This window comes from Aptenodytes patagonicus, chromosome 27 (assembly GCF_965638725.1).
Source record: "Aptenodytes patagonicus chromosome 27, bAptPat1.pri.cur, whole genome shotgun sequence".
Lineage (NCBI taxonomy): Eukaryota > Metazoa > Chordata > Aves > Sphenisciformes > Spheniscidae > Aptenodytes > Aptenodytes patagonicus.
Window position 1 is genome coordinate 2,770,538 of NC_134975.1, and position 16,680 is coordinate 2,787,217.

A 16,680-nucleotide genomic window follows, 5' to 3' on the forward strand; every position below is an offset into this window, starting at 1 on the left:
GGGCCCCTCCGGGTGCGGGGCTGAGACGCCATGAACGTGGAGCCCGGCCCCGGCTGTGGGGCAGGGACCCCCCCCCGGTGCCAGCAAGGGCGCCGTGGGCAGGGGCACAGAGTACGGGGCACAGCGACCCCGTGGCTGCGGGGCAGGGGCAGGACCCCCAGCTCCTCCCCGCCGGGCCGGGCCGCGGACGCAGCCCCCGGGCCCTGGCCCCCTCCCACCTCGGCGCATCCCGGGGCGCAGGCACGCAGGTGGCCGGAGCCGTTTAATGGTCTTTGCATAGAAAAGGTACAAAATGTGGGAAGGGCCCGTGTGGGGCCCATGGGGAGCGGGGCAGGGAGCTGGCACGGTTTGGCCCCTGGCTGTCGGGCTCCCTGCTCCAAGGCACCAGGACCCCCGCGGCTGGCAGAGGCAGCGATGGCGGAGGTGGCGATGGCAGCCGGTCCCCCAGCGGCCCCGCGGCAAGGACTGGGGCTGCCACCGCGGCCCCTGGCAGCGAGGCCTCAGAAGTCTCCTTGAAGGTCTGCAAAGAGGAGAAATGGGAAGTTTTACAGAAAAAGAAGAGCAGTTTCTCAGAGACAGGGTGTCCCCCCCCTTTCGGGGTCCCCCAGCCGGCTGCATCCTTGCCTGGCACTTACCACTTCTCCGGAGCAGCTCTCCCCTCCGGGCGCGCTCCATCTCCTCCACAAACTGCTCAAAGACCCGCACGTAGGGTGCCAGGCTCGTCTTCTTGTAGTCTGGAGGATTTGGGGAGCTGAGCAGGAGCGGGAGCAGGCAGTGGGGACCCCCCGTGCCCCGGCCCCAGCCCCACTCACCCCGCACACGGCGCTTTGGCTCCGTCTCCCCACCATCCTCCTGCTCCCCGTCATCACCGGCTGCATCCAGCTCGTGGCACAGGGAACTGCAGGAGATGGTGGGACGTGGTGGGGGACTGCCGGCACAGCCGGGACCCCCTGTGCCACCAGCCCCGCTCATGTACCTGATGGTGGGGACAGCGAACGGGTCGAACTGGTCCAGCCTCCGCAGATCCAGCGGCACCGAAATGCGACCTGCAAGAGAGGGGAGTCACCGCTGGGGGTGCCTGGCCCTGGGGGTCCCCGTGGGGTGCCGCCCCTGCAGGCGGCCAGACCCACCTGTTTTGGGATGGACGCTGAAGGGGCTCTTCAGCAGATGCCCGACGCCTTTGCTGACGTTGATGTCGAGGCGGGGGAAGCAGTACTGCAGCATGATCTCCCAGTCCGCGTAGCATGGCGTGCTCCTCCCGCTCCCCGCTGCCTGCTGTGGGGACAGGCAGGTCAAGGGGCAGCGGGGCGGGCAGCAGCGCCCAGCCTCCCCACCCGGGGCAGCTCCATGGCCACTCACCCGTGTCCGCTCCATCCTGCCCTTCAGCAGCTCCCAGCGCTGCACCGAGTCCCGCTTCTTGGGGAACTCGCCCTGCAGCGGCTCACGGTGCTGTGGCTGGTGGTCAAGGCTGATCACGGACACTGCCGACCCCTTTCCCCCCACACAGACCCTCCCTCCGGACCCAGCACAGCACCAAGCGGCACAGCAGGGCCGCTCCAGGAAGGATATCCTCCGGGACGAGGGCCAGCACCTTGTCCCAGCTCTCTGGGCTGCCCAGGATGTCCTGGCCCACCAGCGCGTACGCCTCAAAGTACTTCTCCACCACGCTGACCGACCGCCTGCGGAGCAGCAGGGAGAGGCTCAGCGCCCCGTGGCCAGTGGCTGCGGGGGCCAGGCAGGGGGGTCCCCACCGACCTGATGAAGGGGTGGACGGGCTCGGAGAGGATCACCTTCTTCACGGTCTCCGCTCCGCCCTGAGGGGACAGAGGCAGTCAGCCTGGGGGGGTGGGCAGGGGGTGCCCAGCCCCCTGTGCACCCACCTTCACCAGGGTTAGGTACTCCACGGTGGCCGCCCGTAGCGCCGGGGACCACTTCCGCACCGCATCGTCGCACACCCAGCAGTGGACGCCCCTCCGGCCCGAGTATACCCACAGGCGATGCTTCATGCCCAGGTCCTCTGCAGGGGGAACAGCTGGGCTGCAGGAGCACGTCGGGACGTGCTGTGGCATCCGCCCAAGCCTGGCAGTGCTGCAAACCCCGCTGAGCACCAGTGCAGTCTCCACTCCCCCCCAGCCCCATGAGAGCACTGTCCCGGCACCCCCTTTGCGGTCTGGGCGTTGCTGCGGGGCAGACCATGGTCTGGACTCGTCCCCGGTGCACGAGGACGGGGGCCACGCAGGTCCCTGAGACCCTCACCCATGAGTGCGCGGTCGATGATGCGGACGGCAATGGTCATCAGGGTCCAGCACTTGGAGCAGATCTCAGCTGAGCTGGAGGCAGAGCACGGCGGGTCAGGCTGCTGCTCCGTGCCCCCACGGCCCCCTCCCAGCCCCCTATTCCAGCTCGTGCCATGAAAACCCCTGGGAACCTGCAGCACATCCGGACGTCGTCGTAGTCCGTCATGTCGATGTCAAAGACCAGCTCCTTCTCCTGCGGCTGGAAGGCCCCCAGGTGCACCGTGTTGTGCTGGTTGGGCTGCGGGATGGGACGGGCTCAGCCCCGGCCAGGGACCCCGTGAGTTGGGGGTTGCGTCCCCCCGGGGCCGGCTGGCGCCTGCGCTCCAGTTGGGGTGCCCAGATGGGAGCAGGACTCACCCGGTGGGAGTAGACGGCCCCGATGTCGATCTTGTAGGGGTTGGTCCTCTGCAGTTCCCGCTCCAGCTCCTGGGGGCTGCCAAAGGACTGGAAGCGCACGTAGACGTCGTCCCGCAGCGTGAAGGAGAACTCCCGCAGCTGGAAGTAGTTCTTCACCACTGCGGGGGCACGGGCGGGTTGGGGGGGGGGTGTGTGTGTGTGTGCAGCCCCAACACTGCCTTGAGGGCCCGGGCCCCTCCCGCGCGTTTCCCCCAAGCCCCCTCACTGCACTCCTGAGCCCCCCCATCACAGGGGCCCCCAGCCCCCCCATTCCCTGCACCCCCCGGACTCCCCGGACCCCGGTCAGTGCACCCACGCTGCCGCCGCCGCCAGCCCCAGCGCCCCCGGGACGCCCCCACGTGCCGCGGGACCCGGTATCGCAGCCCCCGGCGGTGCCCCCCGCCCCGCTCACCGCCGCCGTAGCCGAGCCAGCGGCCGTAGGCGCCGTGCGGGAAGAGCCGCCGGTAGAAGACCGGGAGCAGCTCAGGCAGCGCCGCCGGCTCGAACCGCGCCATGGCGGGAGGGAGGCGGCGGGAAGCGGCGGGGACGGGCGCCCGGGGGCCGCCGGGAGCTGTAGTCCGGCCCCGGGGCGCGAGGGTCGGGGGGGGGAGCGGGGACGGGGAGGAGCGGGGACGGGGGCTACGCGCGGTTCGGGACACGCGAGGGAGGGCGCAAAGCACCGGGGGGGCCCGGGGGAGTCCGAGGGGTGCCCGGGGTCCGGGGGGGGGGGGGGGGTCCCTGGGTCCGGAGTGGCAGCGCAGGGGTGCGGGAAACCCCCGGGCGCTGCCCCGCTCCGGGTCAACGATTCGCCGGTGGCCGCACGGCTGCGACCGGACCCGACCCGGCTGCTGCCGGAGCGGAGCCCCGGGGCCGACGCAGAGCCCGCGGCAGAGCCCGCAGCCCCGGGGCCGGACGCCCCGCGCACTCGAGGCGGCAGCACCGCGACGGCACCGAACTCGGGACGGGCGGGGGCGACGCCCTCAGGGGCAGACGGCGGGGGCGGTCCGGGCTGGGGGGGGGGGGGGGGGCGCGGCCGCCCCCGCAGCCCGGTCGCGCCCGGCGGCCCCGCGGCCCCGCGGTCTCTCTGCGGTCATTGCGCAGGAGCTGCTCCCGAGCCCGCGGCCGCGCTAATTAATCATTGACAGCGGCCGCTCTAATTAATCATTGACAGCGGCCGCGCTAATTAATCATTGACAGCGGCGCCGCGGGCAGGACCAAGGTCGGGCCGGAGCCGCTCAGCCGTCGTGCCCGCTGCGCTCCCGGTCCCTGTCCCGTTCCTGGCCCCGGTGCCGGTGCCCGAGGATGTGGCTGTACCTGGCGGCGGTGCTGGCGGGGCTGTACCTGCTGCGCCGCTGGCACCGGGAGCGGCAGATGGTGCCGAGGCTCTCGGAGAAGTACGTGCTGATCACGGGCTGTGACAGCGGCTTCGGGAACCTGCTGGCACGGCAGCTGGATGCGCGGGGGCTGCGGGTGCTGGCCGCCTGCCTGACCGAAACAGGGGCTGCGCAGCTGCGGGCAGCCACCTCACCGCGGCTGCAGACCGTCCTCCTGGACGTCACCTCCAGCCAGAGCATCGCCGCTGCCACCGCTTGGGTCCGGGAGTGTGTGGGCGACCAAGGTAGGACGGGGTGGCCGTCCCCATCGTTGTCCCCATCGTTGCCCCCCCGTCCCACCGCTCTACCAATCCGTGCCGGCACAGCTGGTGCCGGAGCAGGGCTGTGGGCAGGGGAGCTCACCCCGTCCCACTTCCCCAGGTCTCTGGGGGCTGGTGAACAACGCGGGGACCGCCATCCCCACCGCCCCTAACGAGTGGCTGACCAAGGACGACTTCGTCAAGGTGCTGGACGTCAACCTGGTCGGCCTCATCGAGGTGACACTGAGCCTCCTACCCCTGGTGCGGCGGGCACGGGGCCGGGTGGTCAACGTGGCCAGTGTGATGGGCCGCATCTCCTTTTTCGGCGGGGGGTACTGCATCTCCAAGTTTGGTGTGGAGGCCTTCTCTGACAGTCTCCGGTAAGTCTGGCACAGTAGACACCACCCTCAGTTTCCCAGTTTGCTTTTCCGTGCTTCGGCCAGCAGAGCCTCCGTCTGTCAAACCCCTTCCTCGTGCAACCACAAGCGAGCGCAGGCAGAGTTCATTTTAGCTGCTGCCGAAGCATAAGAGGAGGGGCTGCGGGGATGCTTAACACGTGGACCAGACGTCAGGACACCTTGTGCCACAGCTATAGGACTTGGGTCCCACGGGAGCAATCTCCTGCCCGGGGGGACCCTCGCCTGCCACTGGCAGCCTCTGCTCCGCTTTCAGCCAAGCTCATGCAGAGGCAGCCCGGGGGAAGGGAAGGCAAAGGACTTGGCAGAGCTTTGATTTCATTCCCCTGCCTGATGACTTCCCAGCGTCAGGGAGGCTGTGGCCACATGGGCACTGAGCCTCCCCCATTGGACCTCACCCCCACACTGGATCCTGCGGGCAATGGCCGTGTGGTCCCAAGGTTTGCTTTGGCCCCCATCCCATCCAGACTCAGCAGACATTTGCTCACACGCTGCTTCAGACACATGCCGGGGCTGGCGCAGGGTCTGCTGGGGTGGTCAGGCTCCCCACCGTACCTCTGGCACAAGGCTGCCATGTGTCCCACATGAGAGCCGGTGCCCACGCGCAGCCCACACTGGTGGGCGGCTGACGCGCTTGGGTGTTGCTGCTGCATCCCACGGGGCTTGATCCCTTCTAGAATTGAGATGTGCAACTTCGGGGTGAAGGTCAGTGTGATCGAGCCAGGCTACTTCAAGACAATGATCACCAACGCTGAGAACGTGGAGAAGAATTTACTTTCCATCTGGGAGAAGCTCCTGGAGGAAACCAAAGCGAGTTACGGGGAGAATTACTTGAAGGAGTGTAAGTACCTCACCTAAAGGCTAAGCAATGCTGTTTCTCTCCTGGCACAAGGCACATCCCCAGGGCCATGGGGTGTCCCGCTGCCCCGTCATCCCACCAAGCCCTTTGGCTGTGTTCGGCTCAAGGGTCTAAGCCCGGCAGTCTGACCAGCACTTTCTGCCTTCGCAGGTTTGGTAGCACTCAGGAAGATGCAGATGAGATGCAACTCCAACCTGACACTGGTCACGGACTGCATGGAGCATGCGTTGACCAGCCGTTTCCCACGCACCCGCTACTCTGTGGGCTGGGACGCCAAGCTGCTCTACATCCCCCTCAGCTACTTGCCATCAGCCCTCACAGATTTCATACTCACCTGGTCCTACCCCAAACCTGCCCAGAAAGTCTAAGGCAGGGACATGGCACAGGCAGCCAACAGGCAGCAGTAGCCAGAGCCCGGCAGCGCAGGGTGGGATCCAGCATCGCCCACAGCTGAGGCCGTGCCAATAGGTTCCTGAATTTCTAACTCAATGTATGTCTCACAACCCGCTGTCCTCTGCTAGCAGACTGGTTTGCTTCTGAATAAAGACAACTCCTCCTCCCTGCCTGGCAGGGCTTGGTTTCAGCCTCGGCTGGGGCTGCGGCACTGAGGCCGTGTCCCTGCTCCTCCAACAGCACCAGCACTGCTGCCAGCCGTGCCATGCCATGCCACGGGAGCTCCCAGGGTCTCTGGTCGTTCCCCTGAGTGCCTGCTCCATGCAGGGTCCAGCCCCCGCTGGGATGCAAGAGCTGCACCCGCCCGAGCTGGCGCTCCAGGAGTTAACACACGTGAATAAAAACCAGACCTGTACAAACCTAGGCAGATTTCCCTCTGGGCACAGGGCTGGGCAGCCTCTGGATGAGTCCTCCTCCTCAGTGCCCCTCGGGCATCCCGAGCAGCGCCTGCTTCTCTGCGTGGCTCTGCAGACCCCCAGCACCCAGTCAGTGTAGGCTGCCCCACCCCAGCAAACCATGCCCGGGCACCGCTGTGGCTGGGGACACCCCTTTGCCTGTGTCCAGGCTCATCCCAGCAGCTTTGCTGCCTCCTCATGCAGGGCCGGTCCCAGGGTGAGGGGACGAAGCCACCGGACCAAAGCCGGGCAAGCGCAGTGCAGCCAGTGAGAGGGGGAAGTCCAGGGCCGGGTGCTGCTGACCGTGTCTGGAGAGTTCAGCCAAATCCAGCTCTGTGGGGCGACTGGATTCACCCTGCCAGCACAAACAGCCATTAAAGGCCAAAGCAGAGCTCCAGGCACACAGACCTGTGTTGCGTGAAGCTGTGAATTGCAATTGAGAGATGCAAAACTTTCTCCAGGTGCTGGTGCAATCCTGCCTCTCCTCCGGCATGTCCCAGAGCAACCTGGCACCTGGCTCTCCCACCAGCACTGCCCAATGCATGGGCTGGGGCTGGTCCTCCACACCAACCTCTATATATATGGCACAAATGCGGACAGCACAGAAGGCTGTCACTGAGCCAGTGCCGGTGCCCGAGGATGTGGCTGTACCTGGCGGCGGTGCTGGCGGGGCTGTACCTGCTGCGCCGCTGGCACCGGGAGCGGCAGATGGTGCCGAGGCTCTCGGAGAAGTACGTGCTGATCACGGGCTGTGACAGCGGCTTCGGGAACCTGCTGGCACGGCAGCTGGATGCGCGGGGGCTGCGGGTGCTGGCTGCCTGCCTGACCGAAACAGGGGCTGCGCAGCTGCGGGCAGCCACCTCACCGCGGCTGCAGACCGTCCTCCTGGACGTCACCTCCAGCCAGAGCATCGCCACCGCCACCGCCTGGGTCCGGGAGTGTGTGGGCAACCAAGGTACGATGGGGCAGCTGCCCCCATCATTGTCCCTATTGTCACACCTGCTGGCCCTCCTACCGCTCTACCAACCTGTGCCGGCACAGCTGGTGCCGGAGCAGGGCTGTGGGCAGGGGAGCTCACCCCGTCCCACTTCCCCAGGTCTCTGGGGGCTGGTGAACAATGCGGGGACCGCCATCCCCACCGCCCCTAACGAGTGGCTGACCAAGGACGACTTCGTCAAGGTGCTGGACGTCAACCTGGTCGGCCTCATCGAGGTGACACTGAGCCTCCTACCCCTGGTGCGGCGGGCACGGGGCCGGGTGGTCAATGTGGCCAGTGTGATGGGCCGGCTTGCCTCCTTTGGGGGGGCGTACTGCATCTCCAAGCATGGCGTGGAGGCCTTCTCCGACACCCTCAGGTACAGTGGTGATGGCCACCAGTGACCCCCGGTGCTCCCCTGCGCCGGGGCTTGTCCGGCAGGCGGGCACGCGTTGGCAGGTGCAGGCATGCCAGGCGGCTCTGCCCCACTTCCTCCACGCAGGGTTTTATGTTGCACCCAGTTACATCCTTCCCTGTAGAGGAGAACAGCAGCGAGCCAAGGTGGGGGCTTGTGAAATACCGACACAGTCGTGCACAGGTTGGGAAACCAGGGCACAGCTGGAGCAGCAGTTGTGCAACCAGAGGAAGGGTCTCGAGAAAGCCTTGAGGAAGGAGAGGGCTCCCCTGCACCCACCCAGGGGATGATGGGGTGCCCAGGGGGGGTCATGGGCTCCCCCTCACCCTGTGCGGCTCTGTCCCCCCCAGCCCTTGCTCGGCTCGGGACGGCGGCTCTGTCCGCAGGGCTGACAGCTCCTCTCCGGCCAGGCGCGAGATGCGCCCCTTCGGGGTGCAGGTTTCTATCATTGAACCCGGTGGCTTCCGGACGGGGATGATTGACCCCGCGACAGTGGTGAAGGGCTTCAAGCACCTCTGGGAGCGGCTCCCAGCAGAGACCCAGGCAGCCTACGGACACCATTACCTGGAGACCTGTGAGTACATCCTCATGTGGCACTGGCACTCCCTGGTGACCCCACCACCGCTGGCATGCCGGGCCGGGCTGACCCCCCTCTGTCCACCCAGATGCCAAGAGCACCTTCCTGCTGCACCGCCTGAGCAGCTCCCGCCTGTCCCACGTCACTGGCGTCATGGTGCATGCGCTGCTCGCCCGCTTCCCCCGCAGCCGCTACGCGGCCGGCTGGGACGCCCGGCTCGCCCTCCTGCCGCTCAGCTACTGCCCGGCCTGGCTCACCGATGCTGCCATCGGCCTCTTCCTGCCTATCCCAGCTGGGGGGATGCCCACGCACCGCTGAGGATGGCCGCCGGACCGGGGATGTGGACACAGTACCCACGGGCACCCGCTCGCCTTGGGCCCCTGTTAATTTGCTCAATAAAGCTGGTGCAAAGCGAGGGGCTGCCCGCAGTGAACCCCAGCCTCGGAGGTGTCCGAGAGCCGCCTGGCCATGGTGCTGGGTGACCAGCTCCACCAGGGCAGCATGACGCTGGTGGGGTCCATGCCAGCCCGCGGGGTCCGTGCCAGCCTGTGGCAGGACCCTGGCTGCCGCCTGTGCCCAGAGCAGCGGTGTGCCCAGGGATGTCTGAGCTGCGGCACAGGATCCTCTCTGCCCCCACAGCCCTTCGAGGGGCTGATGGCTGCGCCGGGGTTCCAGCTCATCCTCATGGTCATTGGCAGGGGCCAATCCACACCTACTGGCACAGCCGATCGTGGCTGTGGAGCCATTGCAGACACCGGCAGTGCTCTGGCTCCCCGTCACTGCCTCATGCTGGAGGTATGCCGCTGCCCCGGAACCTGGTTAAAGATGTTTTTTCCTTCAAGCCTGCTGCTTTCTGCAGCACCAGCCTTTGGGCCCACCGGGCTCACAGCTCCCTCTCTGAGGAGATGTGAGAGCAATTGCTCTTTGCAAAGGTCCCCAAAGCTGGTTGTGCTTCACTCCAGCTCTGCCGGGAGCTGCCAGGACCTCCCCACTCTGCCACATCCCAGCTCTTCCCCATGTTTGTCCAGCTCAGGATGTGGGGGCTTTGCTCCTTGGCTCCCCATGTCCTCCCTCGCTGCCACACAGGTAAGCCCGAGAGCCGGCTGGAAATGGCTCCATCCTCTCTTGCTGCTCCGGGGCCCTTCGGCGCCAACGCAGCCTCCCCTCCCCTGCAGCCTCCCAGCTCCTCCATGGGTGACCTCGGGCTCAGCCCTGGCAGCCGGCGCTCCCTTCCCAGCACAATGCAGCAATCGTGTGGCCCATTGTCCACAGTCTCCTCTGGCAGCGGGTGGTCAGGTCCGGCACAGAGAAAGCTGCAGCTGGTGGAGACAAGCTCTCGGCATGGCTGGGGCAGACTCGGCTCTCAGCTCTGCTGCCAGAGGATGGGCTGGAAAAGGCACCCTCGTTAACCAGCCCGTGACACTGCCAGCACAGGGAGCTGGGCATGTGGGCAGTGACTCATGCATCGTTTAAATCTCTGATTAAGGACTGATTAGTGATGACTAGCTGGGGGTTAGGTCCCTGAGGTTGCGCACCTGCCTGCAGGACAAGAGCAGTGTTAGCAGCAGCCCTGCTCCCACCAGTGCTGTGCTGCTCCCCCACACACAGAGGCTGAGCCCACGCGAGACCAAGACACCCTTGGGCTGTGACGGAACTTGGGGGGACGAGGAGCTACAGCAGGATGGGAGGCAGCACATAGGGCCCTTGTGCAAGCTGCGTTACAGCTCGCCGAGCTGTTTCCCCAGCCAAGAAAGCTTTCCTAAACGCTTTAGTTGGCTTAGCAAGCCAGTAAGATGTCCCCAGCAGCCCTCACACATCATGTTTCAGGCCCATGTGTCCCCAAGGGGCTGGGCTGGGCTGTGGCGTGCTGAGCTGCCGGGAGGCGACACTGCAGCCTTGGCTGCGCCTGCCCGAGGACCCCTGCGCCTGCATCCCTCCGGCAGCATCCTGGGCCGGCACTGGCTGCCCAGGGAGGGAAGGGCAGGAGAACAGCAGATCCCCAGTGCTGCCGCCACCTGGAGCCCCCCTCGCTTTGGGTCTGTGTTGCCCCCTCCCCCTTGGTGGGGCCAGGCTGGCAGCGGCCAGGAGGGGCTCAGCACCCGTATTTCACCCCGGAGCCAAGCGCTGGCAGGTGGAGGAGGAACTGGCCAGGCCCACGGGCTGCCATTATCAGCCTCTCCTCTTCGCCTTCCTGTGTGCTGTCCATCCGACCCCTGATCCACCAGGCTCCAAAGGACCTGCTCAGATCAAAGCGGCTGCTTTCTGGAGAGCAAACATCCTTTTCCCATTTGTCTCCAGACAAAGTGGGGAACCGGACCCTTAGGGAGGCTGGGGGCTCCTGGGCACACGTTTGGGTGCCGACAGCCTCAGGGTGCCCCGAGCATCGTGGCAGGGATGGGGAGAAGGGGCTGAGCCACCTGCCCCACTCACCACGACTTGGCTGGCTTGGAAATGCAACCAGCTCCCGGTCCTCACCGTCCTCTCTAGGATCGGCAGCCCCTGTGCAAATCTTGACAGCAAAGATTTGCAGCACCCAGGTCATTCTCCATCCGAGAGTTCAATGTGGAAATTTCCTGACCTGTTAAATGGAAACAGAATGGCATCCCTGCCTCCCAGGGGAGGCAAAGTCCCCCCATCCATTGGGCGGCAGAGTGGCCCTTTGTGACCCCCCCCATGGCCCCCATCCCACAGCTGAGCCAAAACGCGCCCCATCGTGCTTGGGGCGAGCACAAAGCCGCTGAGTTCCTGTTTGCAACCTGGGGCCTCGGTCCTGCTGGGGCTGGGTACCTGCGCACGGCGTCACCGGCACCAGGCTTGTTGTTGTGAGACCCGACTTATCAGTGCCCTCGTGCTTCCCCGCTCTGGCCGTGCCTTCCTTCCGAGCCGATTGTTGATCACAAAGTCTTGTCTGCACTCGAAAAGGAGATTTCCTGCAATTGTTTTGCAGGACTTGCAGCTTGATGCAAAATTTTCTGCCTATCAGCCCCCTCCCCAGTGCCAGGGCAAGGCTCAAGCCCACTCCCTTCCCCTGCAAAACTGCGAGGCAATCACAGCTCAATGATTAATTGCTGCCCGGCCAGAGGTGTTTCTGTGGCGATAGCCATCTGCCATCAACTCCTGCGACAGCTCGGAGCAACAGGCAGCGCTGACCTGCCAGAGATGTTCAGCTTTTGGCCCTTTTTCCCCCAAAGGAAACCCTGAGCTCACCCCGGCATCACGTGAGCATCAGGGACAGTCAATGGCACATTTGCCTTAACCCACCCTAACCCCTTGGGACTCCCAGAGCCGGGGGAGGACCTGGCTCAGCTGGGTCTATCCCATAGGATGCATTTTCCCCTCCTGTCCACAGTCGCAGTAGGACCCGGGCAGGATCCAGCCCCTGAGACCAGTGGGGCCACAGCAGCCGGGTCCTGCGGGAGTGATGGTGGAGAGGACCCGCCCGGAGGAGCCCCAGGGAGCCCCACTCCATCCTTGAGCACCTGCAGCTTCGACACCGACACCTGCCCCAGGCCTCCCCATGCCCATTCCCAGCCCTGCAGCAAAATCAAATGGGAGCCGAGCCCTGGGGCTGGAAACCGAGTCAAATGTCATCCGCGCTGGGCTGTCTCAGGATGTCAGACCACGACGGTCATTTCCTGCCGGGAAGCAGCCAACAAGCCCACCCCGAGCTCTGCGCCGCTGCGGCTCTGCTCTCCCAGAGGTGCATGAGCCACCGAGCTGAGAGGATTGCCACGCTCCCTGAGCAGCCCCTCCACGCAGCCTTCGGCTCTGCCACAGGTGAGCCAATGCCTCTCCCTCCCCGCCTGCGTCGGTCTGTCCCCTCTCCCACCAGCTTCTCTCAGGACCTGCAGCTTGGCGAGGGCGGGAGGTCAAGGAGCCTCAGGGACGGGGTGGGGGCTCCAGCCCTGGGGGCTCGCTCTTCTCTCCTCCATGGTTTCGGGAGCAGGCGGGTGATAGCTGTTTGCCGCAGGGCTGATGCTCTTGCAGGGGACGCCTGGCTGCGGCGCTCACCGGCTCGCTGGGCTCCGAGTGCCACGGAAATGCCCCAGCAGCACTGCACGCTCCTCCAGCTTTCCCGGGGGAACGGCTGGTCTTGCGAGCTCTTCCAGCGGCATGAGGCTGAATGGGGTCCACAGCATCTTTGCCGTGCGGATGCAGCTGTGCTGGGATCAGAGCTCTCACACTTGGGGCAATAAAAGGATGTTAAGGTCAACTGCATTTCCCTTAAGTTTATAATTTTGTCACCTACTTGGAAGTCCTGACAGCTCCCAGCAACGCAGCTGCGAGACGAGCAGAGCGAGGGCGGCCGGCTAGGTTTATAAGGCGACCACACACCAAGGGCTCAGGTGGGGGACAGGGGCTTTCCTGCTGGATCAGAATCGAGCAGACGTGGTCGCTGGCGCATTTAACGGTCCGGGTGCCTGCCCGCATCCTGGGCGCCTCACAGCCAGTTGCTGCATGCAAGGGCAGAGCGGCAGAGCTGGGGTCAGGATTCCCACAGGCTCCGTGGCGGCCAGACCTCAGCTCCAGAGGTGCCGGGGGGACAGCACGAGCCTCGGCAGGGGGCCTCCCGCCCAAAGGTCGCTGCGCTCCTGGGTCATCAGCTCCGTTTCTGCAGTGACTGATGTTGCTGAGCCTTGGAGCTTTGTGGGTGCTCTCACCTGTCCTTCATCCCTCTCCTCCATCAGTCCCTAGCACTGCTTGTCCCTGGTCCCTGGCCCCAGCTGACCAGGCTGTGAGACAGGGACAACCACCACCTGGGAGCATGTGTTGGTGAACAGGCGGCTGGTGTTTGTGGCTTGCATTTTGCCTGGGACGTGAGGTTATCGTCCAATGTGGATACAGCATCTTCTGAGGGCTGATGTAGGAATTCACCATAGGAATAAAAACTGGATTAAAAAAAAAAAGCAGATGGGTACTTCCAGAGCCTCCCGCGAAGACTGAGCTCTGACAGGAGAGATCGGCTGTTTCTCTGTATTTCCAAGCTGTCTGGCTCAGTGCAGCCACTGAGCCACAACTCGGTGCTTTCCCTTTCCTTGCAGCTACCAGGATGGCTGAGGTGACCACTGCCCCCACTGAGACGCACACTCTCCTGAATGAGTACGGGGACTACCACAACTGGTCCGAGCTCTTCCACCTCCTGAACTACACCTACACCTTCTGCGAGTTCAGCCTGGATGAGAACATCAAGCGGGTGATCCTCTTCATCCTTTACCTGGTCATCTTCGTGGTGGGCTTGGTGGAGAACCTCCTTGTCATCTGGGTCAACTGGCAGACACGGGGCAACAAGAACTTGGTCAACCTCTACATCATCAACATGGCCATTGCTGACCTTGGAGTGCTGCTCTCACTGCCCATCTGGATGCTGGAGGTGATGCTGGATTACACCTGGCTCTGGGGCAGCTTCCTCTGCCGCTTCACGCACTACTTCTACTTTGCCAATATGTACGCCAGCATCTTCTTCCTCACCTGCCTGAGTGTGGATCGTTACGTGTCCCTGACCAGCTCCTCCCTCTTCTGGCGTAAGCACCAGCACCGTGCACGCCGCATCATCTGCGCCTGCAGTTGGGTCTTGGCAGCAGTGATCCCATTCCTGGAGGTTGCTCACATGCAGCTGGTCAATACCGGAGAGCCCATCTGCATCTTCATGGCCCCCTTCGAGACCTATGACGAGTGGGCGCTGGCAGTCAGCTTGGCCACCACCACCATTGGGTTCCTCATCCCCTTCCCCATCATCACTGTTTTCAACATCTTGACGGCCAGGTTCATCAAGCGCACCAAGCCGGAGAGCAGGAAGCACTGTCTGCTCATCTATGCCTATATCGTCGTGTTCCTCATCAGCTGGCTGCCCTTCCACATCATGCTCACACTGCTCACCCTCGACGGCAACCACATCATCCTCCACTGCACCTTTGCCCACTTCCTCTACTTCTTCTATGACATCATAGACTGCTTCACCCTGCTCCACTGCGTGATTAACCCAATCCTCTACAACTTCCTAAGCAAAAACTTCCGCAGCAAGCTCATCTCCGCCGTGGTTAAGTACATCCCCAAAGACCAAGGCAGCCAGAAGGGCGCAGACAATTCCTCCTCCACCACGCAGCACTCCATAGTCATCACAAAGGAAAACAACCCTCCCAATTAAGGGGGATCGGACTCTCCCACTCATCACTGGCAAGTGGTTGCGGGGGGGGGGGAGGGGGGAGCTCTCTGCACTCACTGAGGTCAGTAAGATTGTTTTCCTGGTGATAAGCAGACACTTTGCTTTTAAACAACATTTCTTGGCTGGCCACCTCCTGTGCTCTGAAGGCAGGGCAGGGTGCCAAATGTGAAATGAGATGGTGCGGGGAGCTACAGACATCTTGCCTCTCTGATGTGCTGCTGTATCAGATCTATTTAGCTAAAGAAAGAATACGAGAAAGAGGTATTTCCTGTTTTCCAAAAGAAACACTTGCAGTAATAAAGTGCATTACTCTGCCTGCTCGGAAGTCTGAACACAAATCTGGCCCCTAGGACCTGAGCCCCGTACCCACCCACCCCGAGCCACAGGGCTGGGGGCACACGATCCTTTCTCTTCACCACAAGTTTTTCTGCAGGCCCCAACTTTCACTTACACATGTGCTCCGGATACGCCGCGCTGCAGAAGTGTCCGGTGAATGCTGCCCTTCTGCTGTGATGCCATACCAAACAGGAGAGAGGAAATTCATTCCTTTGAAACACAAACCTCTTCTCCCCATGCCCGGCAAACAGCTGAAAGCCTGATTTTACAGAAATGAAGGCAACGCAACCCTGAGGGGCTGAGCACAACACAGACCTGAGCTTTAACGAGGGGAGGAACGATTCGAGATCAGCAACTAGTTGAGAGCAATTTTGCAAACCCAGCAGTAAATTAGTGATGGTTAAAACTGGGTTTGACTGGGCACGGCTGCTTCCAAACATGACCGGTGTCAGCAGAGGTAGGGTTCCCAGTTTGTGTTTTGCAGCAGGAGACCCATCCCATTAAACCCAGCCTCCTTTAGAGCATCTCCTGGCAGGTTTCTAAGGCCACTGGGTGCGTTTCTAAACGCTGGCAGACTCTGGCAGCCCTTCACGCGTGCTCCCTTTCAATCAAAGTCGCACTGAAGCACACCCCATGGGAACGCGTATGCATGTAGAAACCTTCGGAGCTGAAGCATGGGCTGGGCTTTGGCTGTGTAAGAAGTTGGAGCATCCAGAGAAAGTTCATTGTTGTCCGGATTCTGCTAAGTCACGTGCTGCGGGTCAAGCCCTTGGCAGGGGAAGGTGAAAGAGCGACAGTCACTAGAAGGGAGTTCATAAATCTACCAAAGGCCTTGAGCTGCTCAAGAAACACATTTTTAAAAAAGCAAAGCATAAGCAAATCTAGGGACAGGATGCTTGCAGCAGAGAGCGGTGGGTGGGGAGCAGGATGTCCCAGGCTGCAGGAGAAGCCCACGACCAGGGGTTAACACGGGCGCACAGTTATCACGGGACTGGCTGCGAACAGCTCTGCGATTTACAGGGGTCCTGTGACAGAGTAAATCACTAAATACTTCAGGACTCCTTGTGCACAGAGGTGTTCCTTCTTACTACAAAGGGATACTAGCATTGACAGAAAAAGCCAAATCTGTCTCTTAAACAGAAATATTTTGTACTACAGCTGGGGAAGAAGCTAGTCCCCTCAGACACAACAGCACCCTGTTGAGGGAAGCAACTCACGGCCGTTCCTCTTCCTTAATTATGTTACTTACACAGTTTCACAACTTGAGAGTGTAGAGCCACTTAGACTGTAAGCCCTCGGGGCAGAGGCTGTCCTTCGGGATCTGCACGGACACAGGACCTCACTGCCTTTGTCCCCGTGACCCTCCTGGGCACAACGTGTGCAGCGAAGCCGAGCAGCCCCAAAACTGGCCGGTGAATGCGAAGGCAGCTTCATGCTGACATGACCCACAGCTCTGATCCTGAATCTTCCCTAAGGCTTCCTTTTACTAATACCCTGCCATTTTCAATGAAGACATGGAAGATAAGTACACAATAAGAAGACACTTGAGGTGTGACATAACCAGGACAGCAACATACTCAATTTCAAGTTACTTAAACATGTAAAACTTGGTAGTTGACCTATTAAACTTGTGGTTTTTTAACTCTCCTAATGCATCTGCAACTTTGTTCATAGACCTCAGGGCCTGAGTGGCCTCAAATAAACCCTCATACAGCCCGACGCAGTGATCTGGGCTTGAAACCCAGCAAGTCCCTTAGCTGGGTC

General features: G+C 62.7%; 4 protein-coding genes across 5 annotated transcripts; 3 read left to right on the forward strand and 1 right to left on the reverse strand.

The window, feature by feature from the left end:
* Positions 1-245: 245 nt before the first annotated feature.
* Positions 246-3,209, reverse strand: PRIM1 (DNA primase subunit 1). 2 transcript variants are annotated; one of them, XM_076360553.1, is made up of 13 exons: positions 3,106-3,209; positions 2,655-2,812; positions 2,429-2,535; positions 2,257-2,330; positions 1,881-2,017; positions 1,756-1,814; positions 1,569-1,679; positions 1,360-1,450; positions 1,131-1,272; positions 977-1,046; positions 813-898; positions 636-734; positions 246-520 (listed from the first exon to the last, which is right to left on the reverse strand). In XM_076360553.1, exons 1-13 carry the CDS (start codon positions 3,206-3,208, stop codon positions 501-503), a joined length of 1,257 nt encoding a protein of 418 aa, XP_076216668.1. In that variant the 5' UTR covers position 3,209; the 3' UTR covers positions 246-500. The 2 variants fall into 2 exon arrangements, with proteins under 2 accessions (XP_076216668.1, XP_076216667.1); XM_076360552.1 differs by having other exon boundaries at positions 1,131-1,275.
* A 624-nt stretch (positions 3,210-3,833) lies between these two features.
* Positions 3,834-6,160, forward strand: LOC143171520 (retinol dehydrogenase 16-like). The gene is made up of 4 exons (XM_076360563.1): positions 3,834-4,311; positions 4,448-4,706; positions 5,420-5,583; positions 5,752-6,160. Exons 1-4 carry the CDS (start codon positions 3,996-3,998, stop codon positions 5,967-5,969), a joined length of 957 nt encoding a protein of 318 aa, XP_076216678.1. The 5' UTR covers positions 3,834-3,995; the 3' UTR covers positions 5,970-6,160.
* A 918-nt stretch (positions 6,161-7,078) lies between these two features.
* Positions 7,079-8,832, forward strand: LOC143171518 (retinol dehydrogenase 16-like). The gene is made up of 4 exons (XM_076360561.1): positions 7,079-7,404; positions 7,546-7,804; positions 8,251-8,414; positions 8,506-8,832. The coding sequence occupies exons 1-4, from the start codon at positions 7,089-7,091 to the stop codon at positions 8,733-8,735; spliced, it is 969 nt and encodes a 322-aa protein (XP_076216676.1). The 5' UTR covers positions 7,079-7,088; the 3' UTR covers positions 8,736-8,832.
* A 3,288-nt stretch (positions 8,833-12,120) lies between these two features.
* ACKR5 (atypical chemokine receptor 5) lies at positions 12,121-14,899 on the forward strand. The gene is made up of 2 exons (XM_076360557.1): positions 12,121-12,194; positions 13,460-14,899. The coding sequence occupies exons 1-2, from the start codon at positions 12,122-12,124 to the stop codon at positions 14,560-14,562; spliced, it is 1,176 nt and encodes a 391-aa protein (XP_076216672.1). The 5' UTR covers position 12,121; the 3' UTR covers positions 14,563-14,899.
* The last annotated feature ends 1,781 nt before the right edge of the window (positions 14,900-16,680 follow it).

Coding starts and splice junctions, on each gene's coding strand:
- PRIM1 (XM_076360552.1), bottom strand. CDS start 3,208: ATGGCGCGGTTCGAGCCGGCGGCGCTGCCTGAGCTGCTCCCGGTCTTC. Junction 2,813..3,105: donor CTGGCTCGGCTACGGCGGCG/GTGAGCGGGGCG, acceptor GTGCCCCCGCAG/TGGTGAAGAACTACTTCCAG. Junction 1,276..1,359: donor GCAGGATGGAGCGGACACGG/GTGAGTGGCCAT, acceptor CTGTCCCCACAG/CAGGCAGCGGGGAGCGGGAG.
- LOC143171520 (XM_076360563.1), top strand. CDS start 3,996: ATGTGGCTGTACCTGGCGGCGGTGCTGGCGGGGCTGTACCTGCTGCGC. Junction 4,312..4,447: donor GGAGTGTGTGGGCGACCAAG/GTAGGACGGGGT, acceptor CCACTTCCCCAG/GTCTCTGGGGGCTGGTGAAC. Junction 4,707..5,419: donor GCCTTCTCTGACAGTCTCCG/GTAAGTCTGGCA, acceptor GATCCCTTCTAG/AATTGAGATGTGCAACTTCG.
- LOC143171518 (XM_076360561.1), top strand. CDS start 7,089: ATGTGGCTGTACCTGGCGGCGGTGCTGGCGGGGCTGTACCTGCTGCGC. Junction 7,405..7,545: donor GGAGTGTGTGGGCAACCAAG/GTACGATGGGGC, acceptor CCACTTCCCCAG/GTCTCTGGGGGCTGGTGAAC. Junction 7,805..8,250: donor GCCTTCTCCGACACCCTCAG/GTACAGTGGTGA, acceptor CTCTCCGGCCAG/GCGCGAGATGCGCCCCTTCG.
- ACKR5 (XM_076360557.1), top strand. CDS start 12,122: ATGAGCCACCGAGCTGAGAGGATTGCCACGCTCCCTGAGCAGCCCCTC. Junction 12,195..13,459: donor AGCCTTCGGCTCTGCCACAG/GTGAGCCAATGC, acceptor CTTTCCTTGCAG/CTACCAGGATGGCTGAGGTG.